This window comes from Thamnophis sirtalis, unplaced genomic scaffold (assembly GCF_051295495.1).
Source record: "Thamnophis sirtalis isolate CommonGarterSnake01/CBP01778 unplaced genomic scaffold, rThaSir2_p1.2 scaffold_12, whole genome shotgun sequence".
Classification (NCBI taxonomy): Eukaryota; Metazoa; Chordata; class Lepidosauria; order Squamata; family Natricidae; genus Thamnophis; species Thamnophis sirtalis.
Genome location: NW_028261392.1, coordinates 43,292,119 through 43,308,844, shown reverse-complemented (window position 1 = coordinate 43,308,844; position 16,726 = coordinate 43,292,119). Strand labels below are relative to the sequence as shown.

General features: G+C 37.9%; 1 protein-coding gene across 4 annotated transcripts in view; it reads right to left on the bottom strand.

The window, feature by feature from the left end:
- Positions 1 to 16,726, bottom strand: part of STS (steroid sulfatase) — a 132,618-nt gene that overhangs the window by 86,659 nt on the left and 29,233 nt on the right. For 2 of the 4 annotated variants that reach the window (XM_087726691.1, XM_087726693.1), the window contains exons 2-4: positions 11,346 to 11,526; positions 6,108 to 6,229; positions 3,432 to 3,554 (exon numbers count right to left, since the gene is read on the bottom strand). In XM_087726691.1, the coding sequence (XP_087582817.1) occupies positions 3,432 to 3,554; positions 6,108 to 6,229; positions 11,346 to 11,491 (391 nt within the window). In that variant the 5' untranslated portion in view covers positions 11,492 to 11,526. Of the gene's footprint in view, positions 1 to 3,431; positions 3,555 to 6,107; positions 6,230 to 8,355; positions 8,530 to 11,345; positions 11,527 to 16,726 lie in introns of those variants that run through there. The other 2 variants (XM_087726694.1, XM_087726692.1) reach the window with 2 other exon arrangements.

Sequence of the window (16,726 nt, the reverse complement as noted above, 5' to 3'; positions counted from 1 at the left end):
TATATATCTGTTTCTAATACATTACTTAAACAAACAAATAAATAAAATAGGGAATATTCATCCCTAACACCCCTTGTTAGGTACATTATATGAATAATTTTGAAATAGTCTTCAACTAAAGACACTTATCTAAGAAAGCCACAATCCTTTTCACTTGATTTCACAAATTATGTTTTTTTTAACTTTCTCTGAAAAATATGCCACTATATATTTCTGTTTGAATGCACATTTTGGGCATGTGTGAATAAACATTCTTATTGTAAAAGTAGAAAGATCGGTCTAGTCTTTATTATGAATCTGGAGTTACTTTTTTCTCAACTTTTCTGATGATAAGCAAATCTTACTTAATGGTGTGGACTAATGGGAACTAAAATGAGCTTTCAGAAATTTTTACTATTAATGTGGCATATTTATACTGTATTTATGTTCACCACAGTCCTCAGAAAACCATTAACTAACTAATGGTTATATCAGTGACGTGCGGTGAGGTTTATGGCCGGTGAGGCAAGCGGGCAAAAGCTGCTCTATGTCTGCTGCCCTATGTCTGCCAGCGCCGGGGCTTCGCCGGGGCTTTCGGAAAGCCGCACCAAAGCTCCGGTGCGGCTTTCCAAAAGCCGCCCCCAAAGCCCCAAGGCATCCTGCTCTATGGCGGACACGGCGCCGGGACTTTAAAGCCCTGCCGCCATGTCCACCATACAGCGGGATGCGTCCCACTCTATGGCGGACACGGCGACAGGATTTTAAAGTGACAGATATGGTGTATGGAGAGCAGAAGAGCCAATAATTGTTTTTGGGAGTTGATGGTAAGATGAACTGATGTAAACATTTAATAATACAATACGATGCTGGCTATGCAATAGTATACATGTGATTATATGTTATGAAAATGAAAAAATGAAAAACTTTATATAAAAGTTTTTTGGAACATTGCTAGCATATCATCCCTAGTCCTTCTTTTTACCAGACTAGCCATTCCCAATTCCTGCAACCGTTTTTCATTTGTTTTAGCCGCCAGCCCCTCCCAATCAACTTTGTTGCTCTTCTCTGCTACTCGTGTTACCAAAGATGATATCAAATTTAGCCCCATTTCAAATTTTTCCTACTACTTTGAGATTGAAAAGCAGAATTCTCAATTATTCTATCATTATTGTGTTGCGGTCCCTGCGCTTACATATTCATATTCTACCTTTCATTTTTATTTCTTTTTATGCATATTATACAGGTAGCCCTCAATGTACGACCACATCTGAGATCAAAATGTATGTTGCTAAGTGTGAAATTTGTTAAGTGAGTTTTGCCCCATTTTTCTTACCACGTTTGTAAAGTGAATCATTGAAGTTGTTAAATTAGCACAATTGTTAAATGAATGTGGTTTCCCTGTTGACTTGGCTTGTCAAAACATCACAAAAGGTGTTTGTAACATTTCGGACCTCAGGGACACTAAATTCATAATTTTGAATCCCGTGGACCACTTATATGATTTTTTTAGAAAAAAGACAAATAGTATTTAGTACAATATAAAAAATGCAAATAATTTTTCTGTGAACCACCAAAATTTTCTCATGGACCACCAGTAGGGGACAGGAAGGCCCGAAGGAACGCTGTCTATGGGGTTGTGGTGGGTCGGACACGACTTCACAACTAACAACAACAACAAATACATCCTCCAAATAAAGTTGTCCCTCTAAAGAGGCCATGAAGGAAGATGAAGAGACTTGGAAGAGATGAAGAGACTTTCAATACATCCTACAAATAAAGGAGCCTTTCTAAAATCACAGTGGTGTCTCTTTCTTGACTTGGCCGGTGCGGGAGAGGAGAAAGGGAAGGGGGGCACAGCAGGCAAAAGAAAGAAAGCCCCAGCCCGCCAGCAGAGGCAGGTAAAAGACCCGCCTCTGCTGGCGGGCTGCCCCTCTCTTCTCAAACAAGGCTGCCTCTCTCTTCTCTAACAAGGCTGCCCCTCTCTTCTCCAACAAACTCTCTCTCAAATTGAGAGAGTTTGTTTGAGTGAAGTGAAGAAACAAACACATGCATACACACACACACACACACACAGAGAAATTACTTACATTAAAAAATTACTTACAAATTACAATAATTTTGAATTCCTCCCCCCTCCCTCCGACCCACATACCTTTTCCAGCTGTGTCACAGAGGATTTCAACTCTGCTCTTGTCTGCCATGATGAAAATGTAAAAAATGCAAAAAGAAAAAGGCAAGAGCTGCTGAAGTCAGGCTGGGTTAGCTGCTGCCAGAGCCTCCAATGGATGACTCTGCTTAACTGTTTAAAAAAAGCCTCTTAAAAAGTGCCCTCTACAGGAGGAGGCGAGAGAACCACGTGCCTCATCTAAATAAGGAACTTTTTGGCTTTTAACCCTTGCTTAACTCTGCTCAATTCCAATTTCCAATTTTTAATAGATTTGTATGCCGCCCAATCCCGAAGGACTCCGGGCGGCTTACATAAAAACAGTTTTAAAACATTTTAAAAAGTTTAAAATACATGACAGAAACGAGTTAAAAGGAGGACACAACATGCACTCGATCTTAAGAGCCGAGGTGGTGCAGTGGTTAGGGTGCAGTACTGCAGGCCACTTCAGCTGAATGTTATCTGCAGTTCAGCGGTTCAAATCTCACCGGCTCAAGGTTGATTCAACCTTCCATCCTTCCGAGGTGGGTGAAATGAGGACCCAGACTGTGGGGGCGATATGCTGACTCTGTAAACCGCTTAGAGAGGGCTGAGAGCCCTATGAAGCAGTATATAAGTCTAACTGCTATCGCTATTGCTTAATGGGGCTGAAGGTCAATCAAGATCAACAGCCCCAGGCCTGCTGGAACAGCCAGGTCTTAACAGACTTACGGAAGGCTGAGAGAGTGGGGAGGGTCCGGATCTCAGGGGGTAGATCGTTCCAAGTGATCATAAAGATAGACTAAATGAGGCATGTGGTTCTCTCGCCTTCTCCTGCAGAGGGCACTTTTTTAGAGGCTTTTTTAAACAGTTAAGCACTAAGCAGAGTCATCCATTGTGACTCTGGCAGCAACTACCTCAGCCTTTTTCCTTTTAATTTTTTTTTCTTTTCATGATGACAGTGGTGAGGCCCTGCCTCCCCTGCCTGCACGTCACTGGGTTATATACACCTATACACACTTAACAGATTGCCTTTTTTATATGATATTGGACCATATAGTCACTTAAATCGTGATCCATAAATTAGGTGAAGAATTAAAAAAAATAGATCAAACCATTGCATTATTTCATGAATCTATGTTTTCATGAACATATTATATTTGGAGGTTTTTTGTTATATGTGTGTGTATGAATGTTGCCAATATTCTAATGTTAACTTGTAAATCTTTTTGAAACCAATTTAAAGATAAGCACACATATTTAAAGTGAAACACAATGAAAAATATGCATCTATATCGATCACTCTTACCTATAAGACCTGTAGAATAGCCTTCCTGTTGTAGAAGCTTTGCAAATGTTATTTCCTCAGTAGGCAGACCCCCTGAAGAGGCTGAAAATAAGAAGACTCCAAGCCGATTCAGACTAGCCATTCCTAACATAATTAAACATTTGAACATAAAATAAGTCATGTTTATTAAATTATATATATGTAAATAAAGCAACAGTAGAACAACATGTTATAGATTATCTATGAAAAATAGATGGCATATTGATATAATACTAGAGCTTGGTTGTTTTTATTAGGATCAGAACAAAAAAAAAGTTCACCCATATCCAGGTATTGTTGTAAAGAATGATTAAGCATCTTTTTTATGATTGAGGAGCAGATTTTGTAACCCATAGCATTATGAGCTCTATTAAAGCCTGATAGGAGTTGGCAACATGCTAATATGTATACTTTTACCACCATTCCATTATTATTATTATTAGCCACAAAACCAGACAGATGTTTAAACTGTAGGTGGCATTGTCATCCATTTAGTGAGTCCTTGCCAAAGACCTGGGATAGGCAGATGTTATTATTTAATAATGAAGGTAATAGAAAAGATGACAAGGACGTTATCTTTTCTATTACCTTCTATTATTAGGAGTCCTTCAGGATTGGGCGGCCTATAAATCTATTAAATAGAATAGAATAGAATATTAATATCTTATGATTATATTACTTTGTTGTTTTTATGTACACTGAGTTTATTCATAAATTCCTTGTGCGTTCAATCACACTTGACAATAAAGAATATTCTATTCTGTTCATTAAAGGCATTGTCAAAGTATTTAAGCTGTTCCAAATAAAGCTGCTTTTTGCAATTGACCATGATTATGGCAATGCCAATGATATTCAAGTGTTGCTCCAGTTGTTTACTATTGTTGTTAATCTTTTGAAAAAAGCAATAATGTAGCTCTTATTTTCTAATCAGTGGGACATCTAAAAAGAAAAAAAATATTCAGCAAGATGGCAAAATCTGCAAAGGATGGATTTTAGAATATTTTCAATCCTGAACATTCCCAAGAACAGTAAAATTTTCATTGGAGGGAAAAAAGTTATGATTGGCTTTTGGGGCCTGATGCTTGGTATAGCCTGAAAATATTCTATTCTGAATGCCTTAACTACTTAATTTTTATTCTACTTCTCAACTTTTCTCATTATATTAAAGCATACAGGAAAAGTTGCCTTCTCTTGTATGAATGAGAATGTTGTATGGAAGCAGCTGTGTTACGAATCAGTTTTAAGTCCTGGCCCTGCTGATCTGTCTCCGAAATCCATCAGATTAGTGGACCAAGACAATAAGCAGTGGCAACATATTTGGGGAACTCTTTGTCACTGAGATATGACAGGCTGGTCATGCCATCCATTCAAAAAAGCCCTACAAATGCATTTATTCCCATTATCTTTCTGTTAAGGTTTTTTCTACTCTGGTGAAAATTGTTTTGTGCAAGTGGGTTGCTTGTGTTATGCAATGTATACATTACCTTCCTACTCAAAGTGACTAGTCAAGATTGCTAAATCTGTAAATCTGTTGTTTTATTATTGGCATTAAATCATTTTTTTCTGATTAATTGTTTCTGATTAATTTAAATTAAAGCTTTACATGTAGTGAATTTGTTCATCTAGGGATTCACTAAAATATACTATTTATTTGGGAGTAGGGTTAGCTTTTTCATGCAACTGCAATTGAAATGAAATCACCATTATCTGTGAAAAAAATGTGATTTTACCTAAACACATATTTCTCTTTTCCCATCTACCACATAGAAAACAGCAAAACATTCAAAAGTGGTGAAAAGAGGTGTAAAGAGCATTAGTGAAAATAAGGTACCCCTCTCCAAATAGTTTGTAAGGAAAGAGAAAAAGAGGACAACCAACAGCAAGGTGGATGAACTCAGTGAAAGTGACAACAAGTGCACTGTTGGAAAAACTGAAATAACAGATTAGGAATAGATTATCTTGGAGAAAATTCTATCTATGTGGTTGTTAGGAATAAAAAATAACCTGATGGCACATAATCAACCAATCCCTGTTGCATTAATGTAGGCTTTCTCTTTGTCAGTTTGCAGGCCTAAAAACTATTCCTTGGTAAGATATGGGATATACTGCATCACCAGCAGATGGGTTCGTAAGTGCCTGTACTCAACATTTAGTCCTCAATAGAACTACATTTTCTGAAAGAACAATTAAGTGGAATGTCTTGGGGGAGCTCTATTGGAGAGCCATGTGTCTGAAATGGTATAGGGTCTCCTGCTTGAACAGAGGGTTGAACTAGAAGACCTCCAAGGTCCCTTCCAACTCTGTTGCCCAGATTTTTCTGAATGAAATGCTACAAAAGTGTTGTACTTTCTAGTGGAAGAGGTGCATGTACTGTATATGTATATTCCCACAAAGAGAAATATTCAGTCTTATAATATCAACACATTAAAGGAAGTGTTTGCTTCACCTTAACACTCCTTTGGCTCCAAAACTTTCAGACACAGAATAGAACACCTGTCTCATGTAATAATTACTAGAGTCAGCAATCTCACTAAATAAGTGATAAATATAACATACAGTGTGTTTTCTTTGAAAAGTCCACACTCACATAGTAATTGTAAATTAAAAAATACAATATTTTTTCATATTTAAAAGTAAACATCTAAACACTTTAGTTACCTGATCTGATAGGATATCGTCCTGTCAAGAAAGCTGCTCTACTTGGAGTACATAAAGGGGAAGCTGCTACATGATGAGTTAGTTTTATGCCTCCTTTAGCTAAATTATCAATATTGGGAGTTCTGGAAGAAAAACATGTGCATTGACAGTACATAAAGTTTAAATTCAGGCTACTTAAAAAACATTCTTCCATCTCTGCTACTACCCTATCAAATACAAACAGAAGAAAAAAACGTATATACAGAGAGCTTAATAGAGTATTTTCTCTTATCTTATTTATGTGAATAACTTTAAACATCAAAGCAGTTTATTTATTTGAAAATGGTCTAGCACATTGATAAATGGATCATCTTTTCAGCCTTATTTATGAAAACATTATCTTTTAATAAGTAAGCAAAATAAACCATGGATGAAAAAGCATGAAAATGCAACAACAATGTATAACAAATGAATAAAATAGTTTTTTAAAAAAATAATAACAGCCTAGTTATTACAACTTGCATGTCGCTGCCTAATTTTTTAAAAAACAGGTCCCTTCTGGAACAGAATTATGTGATCTTATCTTTTCTGATCTTACAGCCTTTAAAAAGTTTAGTTCCTTTATAAGTAAAACTTGATGCAACAAGAAAAAAATTCTCAACTGAACCAAATGCTAAATAAATATTGCAAATCAAAAAATGACAATATAATATATGTTAGGTATAAATTAGTTCAAACTGGTCATGGTCAAGGTAACTATATTATATTATAGCATTAATTTTTAAATAAATTAATGTTTAAACAAATTATTCAAGATCAACCATATGTAGACTGAATAGGCTGCATTAGAATTAAGTATGACCTGGATGCATAGCCTAAGCAGAGGCTAACAAAGGTTACCTATGAGGTTTGAAAACCCTGTGGATTTATATTAAAGCTCATTGGGTTAATATAGAGGCTGGTAGATGTGTGTCTGCATTAGAAGCAGAAACTACTGAAGTAATACTATGTTTTTAAAACATCTGTCGATCATATACTCATACAGCAAATTTCCCATCACTATTTTCATCTGTGATTAAATTCTGGAGAGATGGGAAGTTATATTAAATATGCACACAGTTTTACCAAAAATAAGACCTATTCTGAAAATAAGCTCTAGCCTGATTTTTAGCATGATCCTAGTATAAGCCTTACTCAAAAATAAGCCCTAGTTAGGGTCATCATCAATGGTGGGGGCATGGCCAGCACTGGAGGAAGCAAGGAACAATGTCTGACAGCAGCTGCAGCCTGTGTGTGCAGGTGAGTTATTACCTATCCAAGCACCAGGTGGAGGCAGAGGTGGGGGGAGGCACCTGATCTGGATGCATTGCATAGAACACAGAAAGAGCCAAGGTGGCGCAGTGGTTAAATGCAGCACTGCAGGCTACTGCTAGATCAGCAGGTCAGTGGTTGAAATCTCACCGGCTCAGGGTTGACTCAGCCTTCCATCCTTCCGAGGTGGGTAAAATGAGGACCCAGATTGTTGGGGGCAATATGCTGACTCTCTGTAAACCGCTTAGAGAGGCCTGAAAGGCCTATGAAGCGGTATATAAGTCTACTGCTATTGCTATTAAAAAAAACAAAAAACTGAGAGTCAATGGGCCAGAGCAGGCAGGCAACTTTGGAAGGTTCGCCTTTGTGCAGCGGTCTCAGCAGCAGATGGAGGCAAAGGAACAGGGGCGATGACAGATGATCCCAATGCACTGCATGACCTACTGGGAAGCTGGAAGACATGAAGACAAGCCTCCCTCATTCACCTCCTGCCCACTCCATGCCACCGTGTTTCGGCTTGCCTGCTCCATTGTGGCCACAAACAAACAGAAGAAGTTGGCTGGCAGCCACATGGGGTCTTGCTGGATGGGGATGCTAGAGCTGCTGCCATGAGCTAAATTATGGCCTGGCTGTGGGGCCCTGAGGTAAGCTGGTGTGGGGTGTGTGGGACAGCTCCACCCTCCCTTGCCTCGCAGTGAAGCTGTGGGCCTCCAGTAAAGGGGAAAAGTAACCCCCCAAAATAAGCCCTAGTGCTTATTTTGAAGCCCCCAAATATAAAACTCGTCTTATTTTGGGGAAAACATGGGTAATACTGGGAAAATATGTCATAAACAAAGAAATACAGTATGTACATAATTATAATTAGTGCCAGAAAGAAAGTTCAATATATTCAAAATACAGTGTGAAGACTGTGTTATTTGAACTATGAATACATGAAATGTTTTGCCTGGAATCTTACTTTTAATGAATAGGGTTTCAAATCACTTGTAAATATAGTGATTTCTAGTTGTGCTAGAATTCAATTCTTGTAATATTTGACGATGATGAAAAGTAAATTATGAAATTTGAAATCTAACGCCATCTGAGAAAAAAACATTTGAAAAGAGTTCTGAACCACAGATCCCAATACAAGAGAGAATTCAAGTAGGCGATGTGCCTATCTATCTTTCTTTCTTTCTTTCTTTCTTTCTTTCTTTCTTTCTTTCCAAATGTCTGTCTCTTAGAAATTCTGTTCATATATAACACTATAGAAAAAAGTGTACAGTCAGTTCGTCACCTGGACATGCATTGGAATACGTTTTGGGCAAGCTTATAAATGAAAATAAGTGTAAAACAGAAAGCATTAATAGTTATGGTGCTTCTGTCACAGAGTCTGCTTTAAAGACAAGAAATAGAAATAAAAACAGTTACATAAAGCAAGAAACATGTGAATGCTTTGTGTGCAAGAAAAGCGTCATTTAAAAACAGATTGCAGAATCTGGAAAGGTAGAATGCATCAACTACAAAATGCCAAAAATGTGAAGGAAGAAACTGATTTTGTTTCAGATAATGGATATGTTTTTCAATACAAAAGTTGCATCTCATCTTTGCAAGCTTGGTGTGTTAATTCGGAAGCTATGAGTCACATGACAAATGACAGAAATGTCTTTATTCACCTTGACCATAATAAAACAGAAAAAAATCACCACAGCTAATGGATAAATAATAGAATCAGAAGAAATAGGAGATGGTTTTCTTTACTGCCCTATTTCTCACAGTGTCACCAGAAAGACTCTTGTGAAAAATGCCATGTATGTCCCTGCTCCTGAATCTAATTTTTTGTCAGTGAAGAAGTTCGCAAAACAAGGCAATGTAGTGACCTTCAAAGGGAACAGTTGTGTTATCTTACTTGCAAAGGCTAAAATTACAGATGAACTTTATCAGCTGAACTGCGATCAGGTAGTTAATACAGCCAAAGAGAAAAAACATTCAAACTGCATTCACACATGGCACAGACAACTTTGACATAGAAGTCCTAACATAATAATAAATTAACTGAGAATGACTATGCAAGTGGAATAAAAATTAATGAAATGCCCCAGCTGTATAAAATGAAAAATGACAAAAAAAAAAACAACCTTTCCAAAGCAGAGTAAAAGCAGAGCTAAAAAAATCCCTCTGGACTTAATGCATCCAGATCTTTAAGGTCCAATGAAAACAGAAGAGGTATTTTCTCACTTTTATAGGTGATTTTTCTTGGTATACTACACTATGTTTGTTATCCAAGAAAAGTGAATTACCAAAGAAACTTGAACACTATTTAGCTTAAGTAAACATACTAAACAACAAATTTGGCAAAATGCAGAGTGCCGCACAGACAATTGAACTGAATATACAAGTGAAACACACAGCTCAGAAAGCATGGCATATTTCAAGCTACTGTATAATTCAACCCAGAACAACATGGAGTTACAGAAAGAATGAACAATACTCTATGTAAGAGTGGAAGAACCATGCTGTTTTAGGGAGATATGCCAACTACATACTGAGGGGATGCAACTATGACTGCATGCTATCTCCAAAATCGACTACCAGGAAAATCAACTGAGAAAACTCCATATGAAGTGTGGAATGGAAAACTCCCAAATTTAAGGCATATAATTTTTTTTGAAGCAAAGTCTATTGCACATTCCAAAAGAAAAGCGTAGAAAATTGGATGCTTGCGCAAAGGAAGGTGTACTTGTGGAATACAGTGAATCTCAAAAGGGATACTGAATTCTACGTCAAGACACAAACAATGTAACCATCAGTAGAAATGTAAAACTGTTGATGAAACTTCTGTGTGTTCAAAATTTCAAGAAGTAACACAAACACTGCAAACAGAGGGAAATTCCGCATCAGTGTCACATGAAGATAAGAAACAAAATAAAATGGAAATAGAAATCAAAACAAACTACCCAGATGCTGTAAAAGAACAAATCAGGTCACAAGAGGTTTCAATCAGAATTCAATCAGAGTCACCAGAAGCAATAAAGGCATACCAGCCAAACATCTCTTCTATGTTGCTTGTGTAGCATTAAAATCCAGAGATGGGAAGGAGAAGCCAAAAGAGACTGCAGTTACCATCTTGGTCCCCTAGTCAGCTGGAGCCAGAGCCCTAGCAACTCCAGTGCCAGTCCCTCAGAGAGTCAAGACAGCAACAGCAACAGCTCTGTGGATAGCCAGGGCAGCAAGAAGATGAAGAAGAAAGACAAGAAGTACAAGAAACAGATTTATAGAACTAACATCCAAAATGGAACTAATATAAGGTGTAGTTGTTGAGTGGAGGTGTTGGAATACATTGTTAGAATGTATAATTTGCAACTACAAAAGTATTCAGCCAGTAGATGGCAGTTTTTTTCTAAATTTGCTAGGTATAATCTATGTATATACTCTGTGTTTTGTTCTGAGTTTCCTGTCACAGTTAAACGGTTAAGCAAGGCTATATAAACAGCATTTCTAACTCACCCTTCCTTCCTTCCTTCCTTCCTTCCTTCCTTCCTTCCTTCCTTCCTTCCTTCCTTTTCCTTTCCTTTCCTTTCTTTCTCTGTCTTTCCTGTGACTCTTCTCAGAAATATTATAATGAATTGAATAGATTCCTTTTTCCATTTTTACCACAATGAATTTATTTTTAATACATTTAACATGTATTTGTAAGATATGTATTTCACAAACCACATTTTAATAAATTGAGTATATAATTAAATACATCCATTTTCTCTCAAATATTAATTTAAAAAGAAAAAGCAACATCAACTACTTGATTATGCTATTGTGATTTTTCACATTGTATAGTTTTAAGCATAGCAATTCCACCATGCAGTAGAGATATTTGTGGGCACTTGCATGCATCAAACAAAATAACCAGAATGTTGTAGATTATCTATTTAAATAAATAACACAGATAAATTACTAAGAATGATATAAAACCTTAGACTTGTATTTCCATAGCATCCCAAGTCTCCAATGCCAAGGTCATCAACCATGAACAAGATGATGTTGGGCTTTGAAAGTCTTTCATCTATAGCACTGTTGGTTGGCCACAGATAAAGCATCAACTGGAAAAGGATGATCATTCTTCTGTGTTAAGGTGGAATTGCTTTTGTGGCACCTGTTTCATAAAGAATGTTACTTTGTTGATGAGTATAATCATTTGACTTAGCAAACATGTGTGAACAAAGCCAAAAGCAAATAATGATCTTTGTGGATTTATCATGCTATATATATATAAAAAACTAAATGTTACTAAAAAATAAAAATATATCTTTCATATTTTTTTTTACAGGTTTAGAGATGGTGTATCACAAATTCATTCTCAAATAAAGCACAGATACAAAAAAAAACCTGAATTACAGTCTAAAGGAGATCTATATTAAAATACATGCCATCTGGTGTAAATATTTCCATCTGGTAAAGGTATTCAAAGAGAAAGGTAGGAAAATTGGTGTTTATAAATAATTTATTGACTAATTCTGTAGACTCTGAACAGATGAACCTGATTCCAGAATTTTCCATATTTAATATAAAGCACCATTGACTGAAAACATGAAGACTACATTTGATGATATTTCAGTAGTTTAAGCTCTAATACTGAACAATCCTATACTTCTTTAAACTCTTAATAAATGCTCTGCTGAACATTATGAAGCCACTTCATTTTTTTCAAGCCACTCTAAAGTTTTGGAAGAGAGACTTATTTCTCCCTGCTCTTTGTTCAAAGTATGTTGAGTGCAGGCAGGCCATTCCATTTGTTGTGGAATAACACTATATTACTGCAATGATGTGATTGATGCAGCCATATCGTAAGAAAAAAGGCATCAGGAACATGCTACAAAATAGAAAAACTCTTCAACAAGGCTAAGCCTCAAGAGGACGAGTTGACTTTAGAGACTCCATAATGATACCACAGAACACAATATGAAATTGCATTTTGAAAGGTGCTTTCATTGTCTGCAGATATTTATAAATGTGAATTTAGATCCTCAATGGTTCCTGTACCCTGTTCAGAGAGATGTTCAGTATCAGCCATCAATAGCCAAGTGGAGATAAACCACATTTCCAGACCATTCAAAAAGATAATTTAAAAAATCTAAAATAAATTGTAAAAGACTGAAAAACATTCTCTCCACCTGTTTCAAACAGATAAACAGGAATTAAACAAACAATCAAACAAAAAAAAAGCCTAATCAAGGAACTATCCAGGAAAAAACCCACACCTCCATCAACAGTGGCAGGGCCAACTGCTGCATATAAAGAGGGAGCAAATCCCACACTAACACTGATGATGTTACCTAGTTGGGCAATGAAAAGATTTGTTCACTGCCAATTTATAAATTTACCATAGTTATTTCCTTTAAAACATTTTTTAAATACTTTTGTTTTTCCATTCCCCTCAGATATGTAACAATAAATTGACATGTTTTAAATCATGCCTACTATTATTGTCTCACTTATTACTTTCCTGTCATCACTTGATCACTCCAGAAGCATATAATAGAGGTAGCCCAGTTTCTTCTGTTGAACAGGCTCATTTATTTTTATCCTCAACTGATTGTGATAGTTGTCACATTTTGTTAGTCTCATTCAACCAAGTAGACAAACATTCTAGAAATGCTCCCGCTGTAAATGGGGAGTATGCACATTTTGATTACTAACATAATAATTAACATGTAATAAAAATTAAAAAGAAATTATCACTATAAAAAACAATATATAATAACCGTATTTTTCGGAGTATAAGACGCACCAGAGTTTAAGACACACCAAGGTTTTGAAGAGGCTTTAAAAAAAAAAAGTAGGTAGGTAGATAGAGGGATAGAGAGGGAGAGAAAGAGAAATACAGTAGGCAGGTAGGGAGAGAGAGAAAGTAGTTAGGAAGGTAGGTAGATAAAGGGATAGAGAGAGAGAAACAGAGAGAGATAGAGAAATAGGGAAATACAGTAGGTAGGAAGGGAGAGAGAGTGCGAGGTAGGTAGATAGAGGGATACAGAGAAATAGAAAGAGATAGAGAAATACAGTAGATAGATAGGGAGAGAGAGAGAGTAGATAGGTTGGAAGGTAGAGGGATAGAGAGAAATACAGTAGATAGGTATGGGGGAGAGAGAGTAGGTAGGTAGGTAGATAAAGGGATACAGAGAGAGAGAGAGAGAGAGAGAGAGAGAATACAGTAGGCAGGTAGGGAGAGAGAGGGTAGGTAGGTAGGTAGGTAGGTAGGTAGGTAGGTAGGTAGGTAGGTAGGTAGAGGGATAGAGAGAGAAAAATAGAAAGAGATAGAGAGAAATACAGTAGATAGGGAGGGGAGAGAGAGAGTAGTTAGTTAGGTAAGTAGGTAGATAAAGGGATAGAAAGAGAGACAGAGAGAGAAATACAGTAGGTAAGTAGGTAGAGAGAGGGTAGGTAGGTAGGTAGGTAGGTAGGTAGAGAAAAATAGAAAGAGATAGAGAGAAATACAGTAGATAGGTAGGGAGAGAGAGAGTAGGTAGGTTGCTAGTAGAGTCATAGAAAGAGACAGAGAGAGAAATACAGTAGGTAAGTAGGGAGAGAGAGGATAGGTAGGTAGGTAGAGGGATAGAGAGAAATAGAGAGAGAGAGAAATACAGTAGATAGGTAGGGAGATAAAGGGATAGATAGAGAGATAAAGAATTACAGTAGGTAGGTAGGGAGAGAGAGTGTGTGTTAGAAAGGTAGAGGGATAGATAGAGAAATACAGTAGATAGATAGGTGTTTCTGCTGGCACAGCACTTGATCAATGTAATTCTTATCAATCAGTTAAAGAGCTTTATTCGGTCTTCAAACTATGTGTCAGCACCTCTTCATTGAATAATTAGGAAAGAAAACCACGAGAGTCCATTGATAGAAATCAAGTGTACTTTTACTAATTATAAATGATTAGAAGCGTAGCAAAGCGAAGACTGATTATTTAGGCGCGAAAGCTGGTGATATATAAATAACCCATTCCCCACCCCTTGGCATCCCAGTTGCAGTCCAATCATAATTCTCCCAAGTGTCAGGTGTGAGATAACTTCGAAAGGCATCACCAAGATGGAATGTCGGTGCCGTTGGCCTTGGCGGGAACCTCCTCCGCATGTGCAATCCGACAGGCAGCAGAACTCCAGAATCTTCCTCCAGCACAATTAGTAAACCCCTCCCAAATACCATGCCCTCCCTCCCCGTTTCAATGGCAGCCGAAGCAGCAGCAAAGCAGAGGCTGCCACTATGGTTCTTGGGCCAGATATGTGCAATGAACTTATTGTGCCAGAGAGTCTCCCCCTTCGGGGTCTTTTTGTGCTGGTTGAAGGGGGGAAGAAATTCCGACGTGGGGTCTGCTTCAGCCTCTTGGTGCGGGGCTCTGGGCGAAGGCTGGAGGGAAGTGCCGCTTGTAGCAAAGAGCCGGAAGGCCTTGTTCCAATGGGACTGTATCATGGCCTGAAACTAGCTGACCATCTCAGCCTGCTGAGCTTCCAGGCACTGGTACATGGACTTGCATTCCTGCAGGTCTTCCCTCTGCTTGGAAAGCCTATGCTCGTAGTCCTCAGTGAGGTGCTTCTGCTGAGCCTCCTTCTTGGTTGGATTCAATTTGAACTGAGCCAGCTATTTTGCCAACTCTTTCTTGTGGCTGCTTAGCTCCAACAACTGCTTCCTATTGGGGCCCAAAGGAGCCTGGGTGGGTGAGGACTGGCTGGGAGGTGAGGGACAAGTAAAGGCCGGCAAGGTGCCCCTCGACGTGAGTGACATCATTGCCCATGCCGACCCAGTAACATGTCCACCTAGCCACACCCAGCCAGCCAGCCAGCCATTTGGCAGATCTTATTAGTGGTCCACAGGATTTAAAATTATGAATTTAGTGGTCCCTGAGGTCCAAAGGTTTGGGGAACCCCTGTTTTTCAGGGATTTCCAGAAGTGCTGTTTCTCCATTCAAAGAAGTTAAACAGTATACGTTTACCAGCTCACTTTCACTACTTGTTTTCTTGCTGTAACTGCAAATATATTGGTCTATGATTCTTCTCCTCTCTCTAAGCCCGTCTTACTCTTCAGTGATCAAGTATTCAAGATCCAGCCACTCCTTTAATTTACCTTGGAAGTGTTTGGCATAGAGTTTGCTGATTATATTTAGCAGACTTACTGGTCTTAATTGGTAAAGAGAGGGTCGTCTCTCTTTCCCTTTTTAAAAATTGGGACAACAATTGCCAAGCCTCAGTCTTCTGGGACATGGCCAGTGGAGTCGATGTAAGTGAATAGTGTCACCAGAACTGGTATCCACCACTCCAAATTGTTCTTTAATAATTCAGCAGAAATGAAGTCAGCTCCTAGTCCTGAGTTGGCCAATGAGATATTGAATTTGGGGGGGGGGGAGCTTCAGGTAAATCCTTCATTGTATACCTTATACTTTTGCTCCAAAAATGAAATTCCCAAGTTGTAGGAGGTATATGTGTTTCTAGTAGGGTATGAATTATGTCAGAATGACTAGCTATTAGATGCCAGAATAGAGAAGAGTTCTTTTGCTTTGCTGCCTCAATAAGCTGTTCCCAGGAGGGACTTGTGTCGTGTCTCTTCTTAAGAGCAATCAAATGCTTAAATTGTTTTTTGAGTGTAAGGAGATGTCTAAGAGTTGTTTTATTGCTATCCCCAGTCTCGCTTTTGTATATCTGTGTATATATATGTGAGAGGTTTCTTGGCTTCAAAACACAAGCCTTGTCAAATCATGGTTTGGAGGCGATGCAGGGCCTCAGCTGAGAAATTCCAGTCATGTGCTAGTTGTGGTTGTAGCTTATGAACTATGTTTTTATATAGTTCTAGTAGAGCTTGGGAAGGGTTGGCTGTTATAAGGGCTGAATGGTGTTTTTTAAAAAAAAACTTGCCCTTTAATAGGGCTCTCCTCACCTTTTAGTCAAGTTGTTGGGACCATTTGACCCAACATCTTATAAGGCCTGCTGGAGAAATTGCAGGAATAAATTGGTCCCAAAGGGCATTTGCCAGATGAAAGGCTTCATGGAAAGGTAGATGATTGCTTTCTAGATAAGGTAGGACTTTTAAAACTTTCTAGTAATGAAGTAAATCCATAGAGGTTAGGATATAATAAATGGTGCTGGTTTTGGATCCTGCCATAAATGCAATCTCACCAGAATAGTCGCCAGCCCAAGAGCAGTTGGATATACAAAATTTAAGGTTATTTGCCATTGATATTTCATATATAATGTGTAATCATCTGGTCCCAATCTAGCATTAAATCTCCCCCTAGTAAGACCCTGGCATTTGGATGACCCATGAGGAGTTTACTAATTTAGTGTTCCAACTCCATCCATACTGCAGTG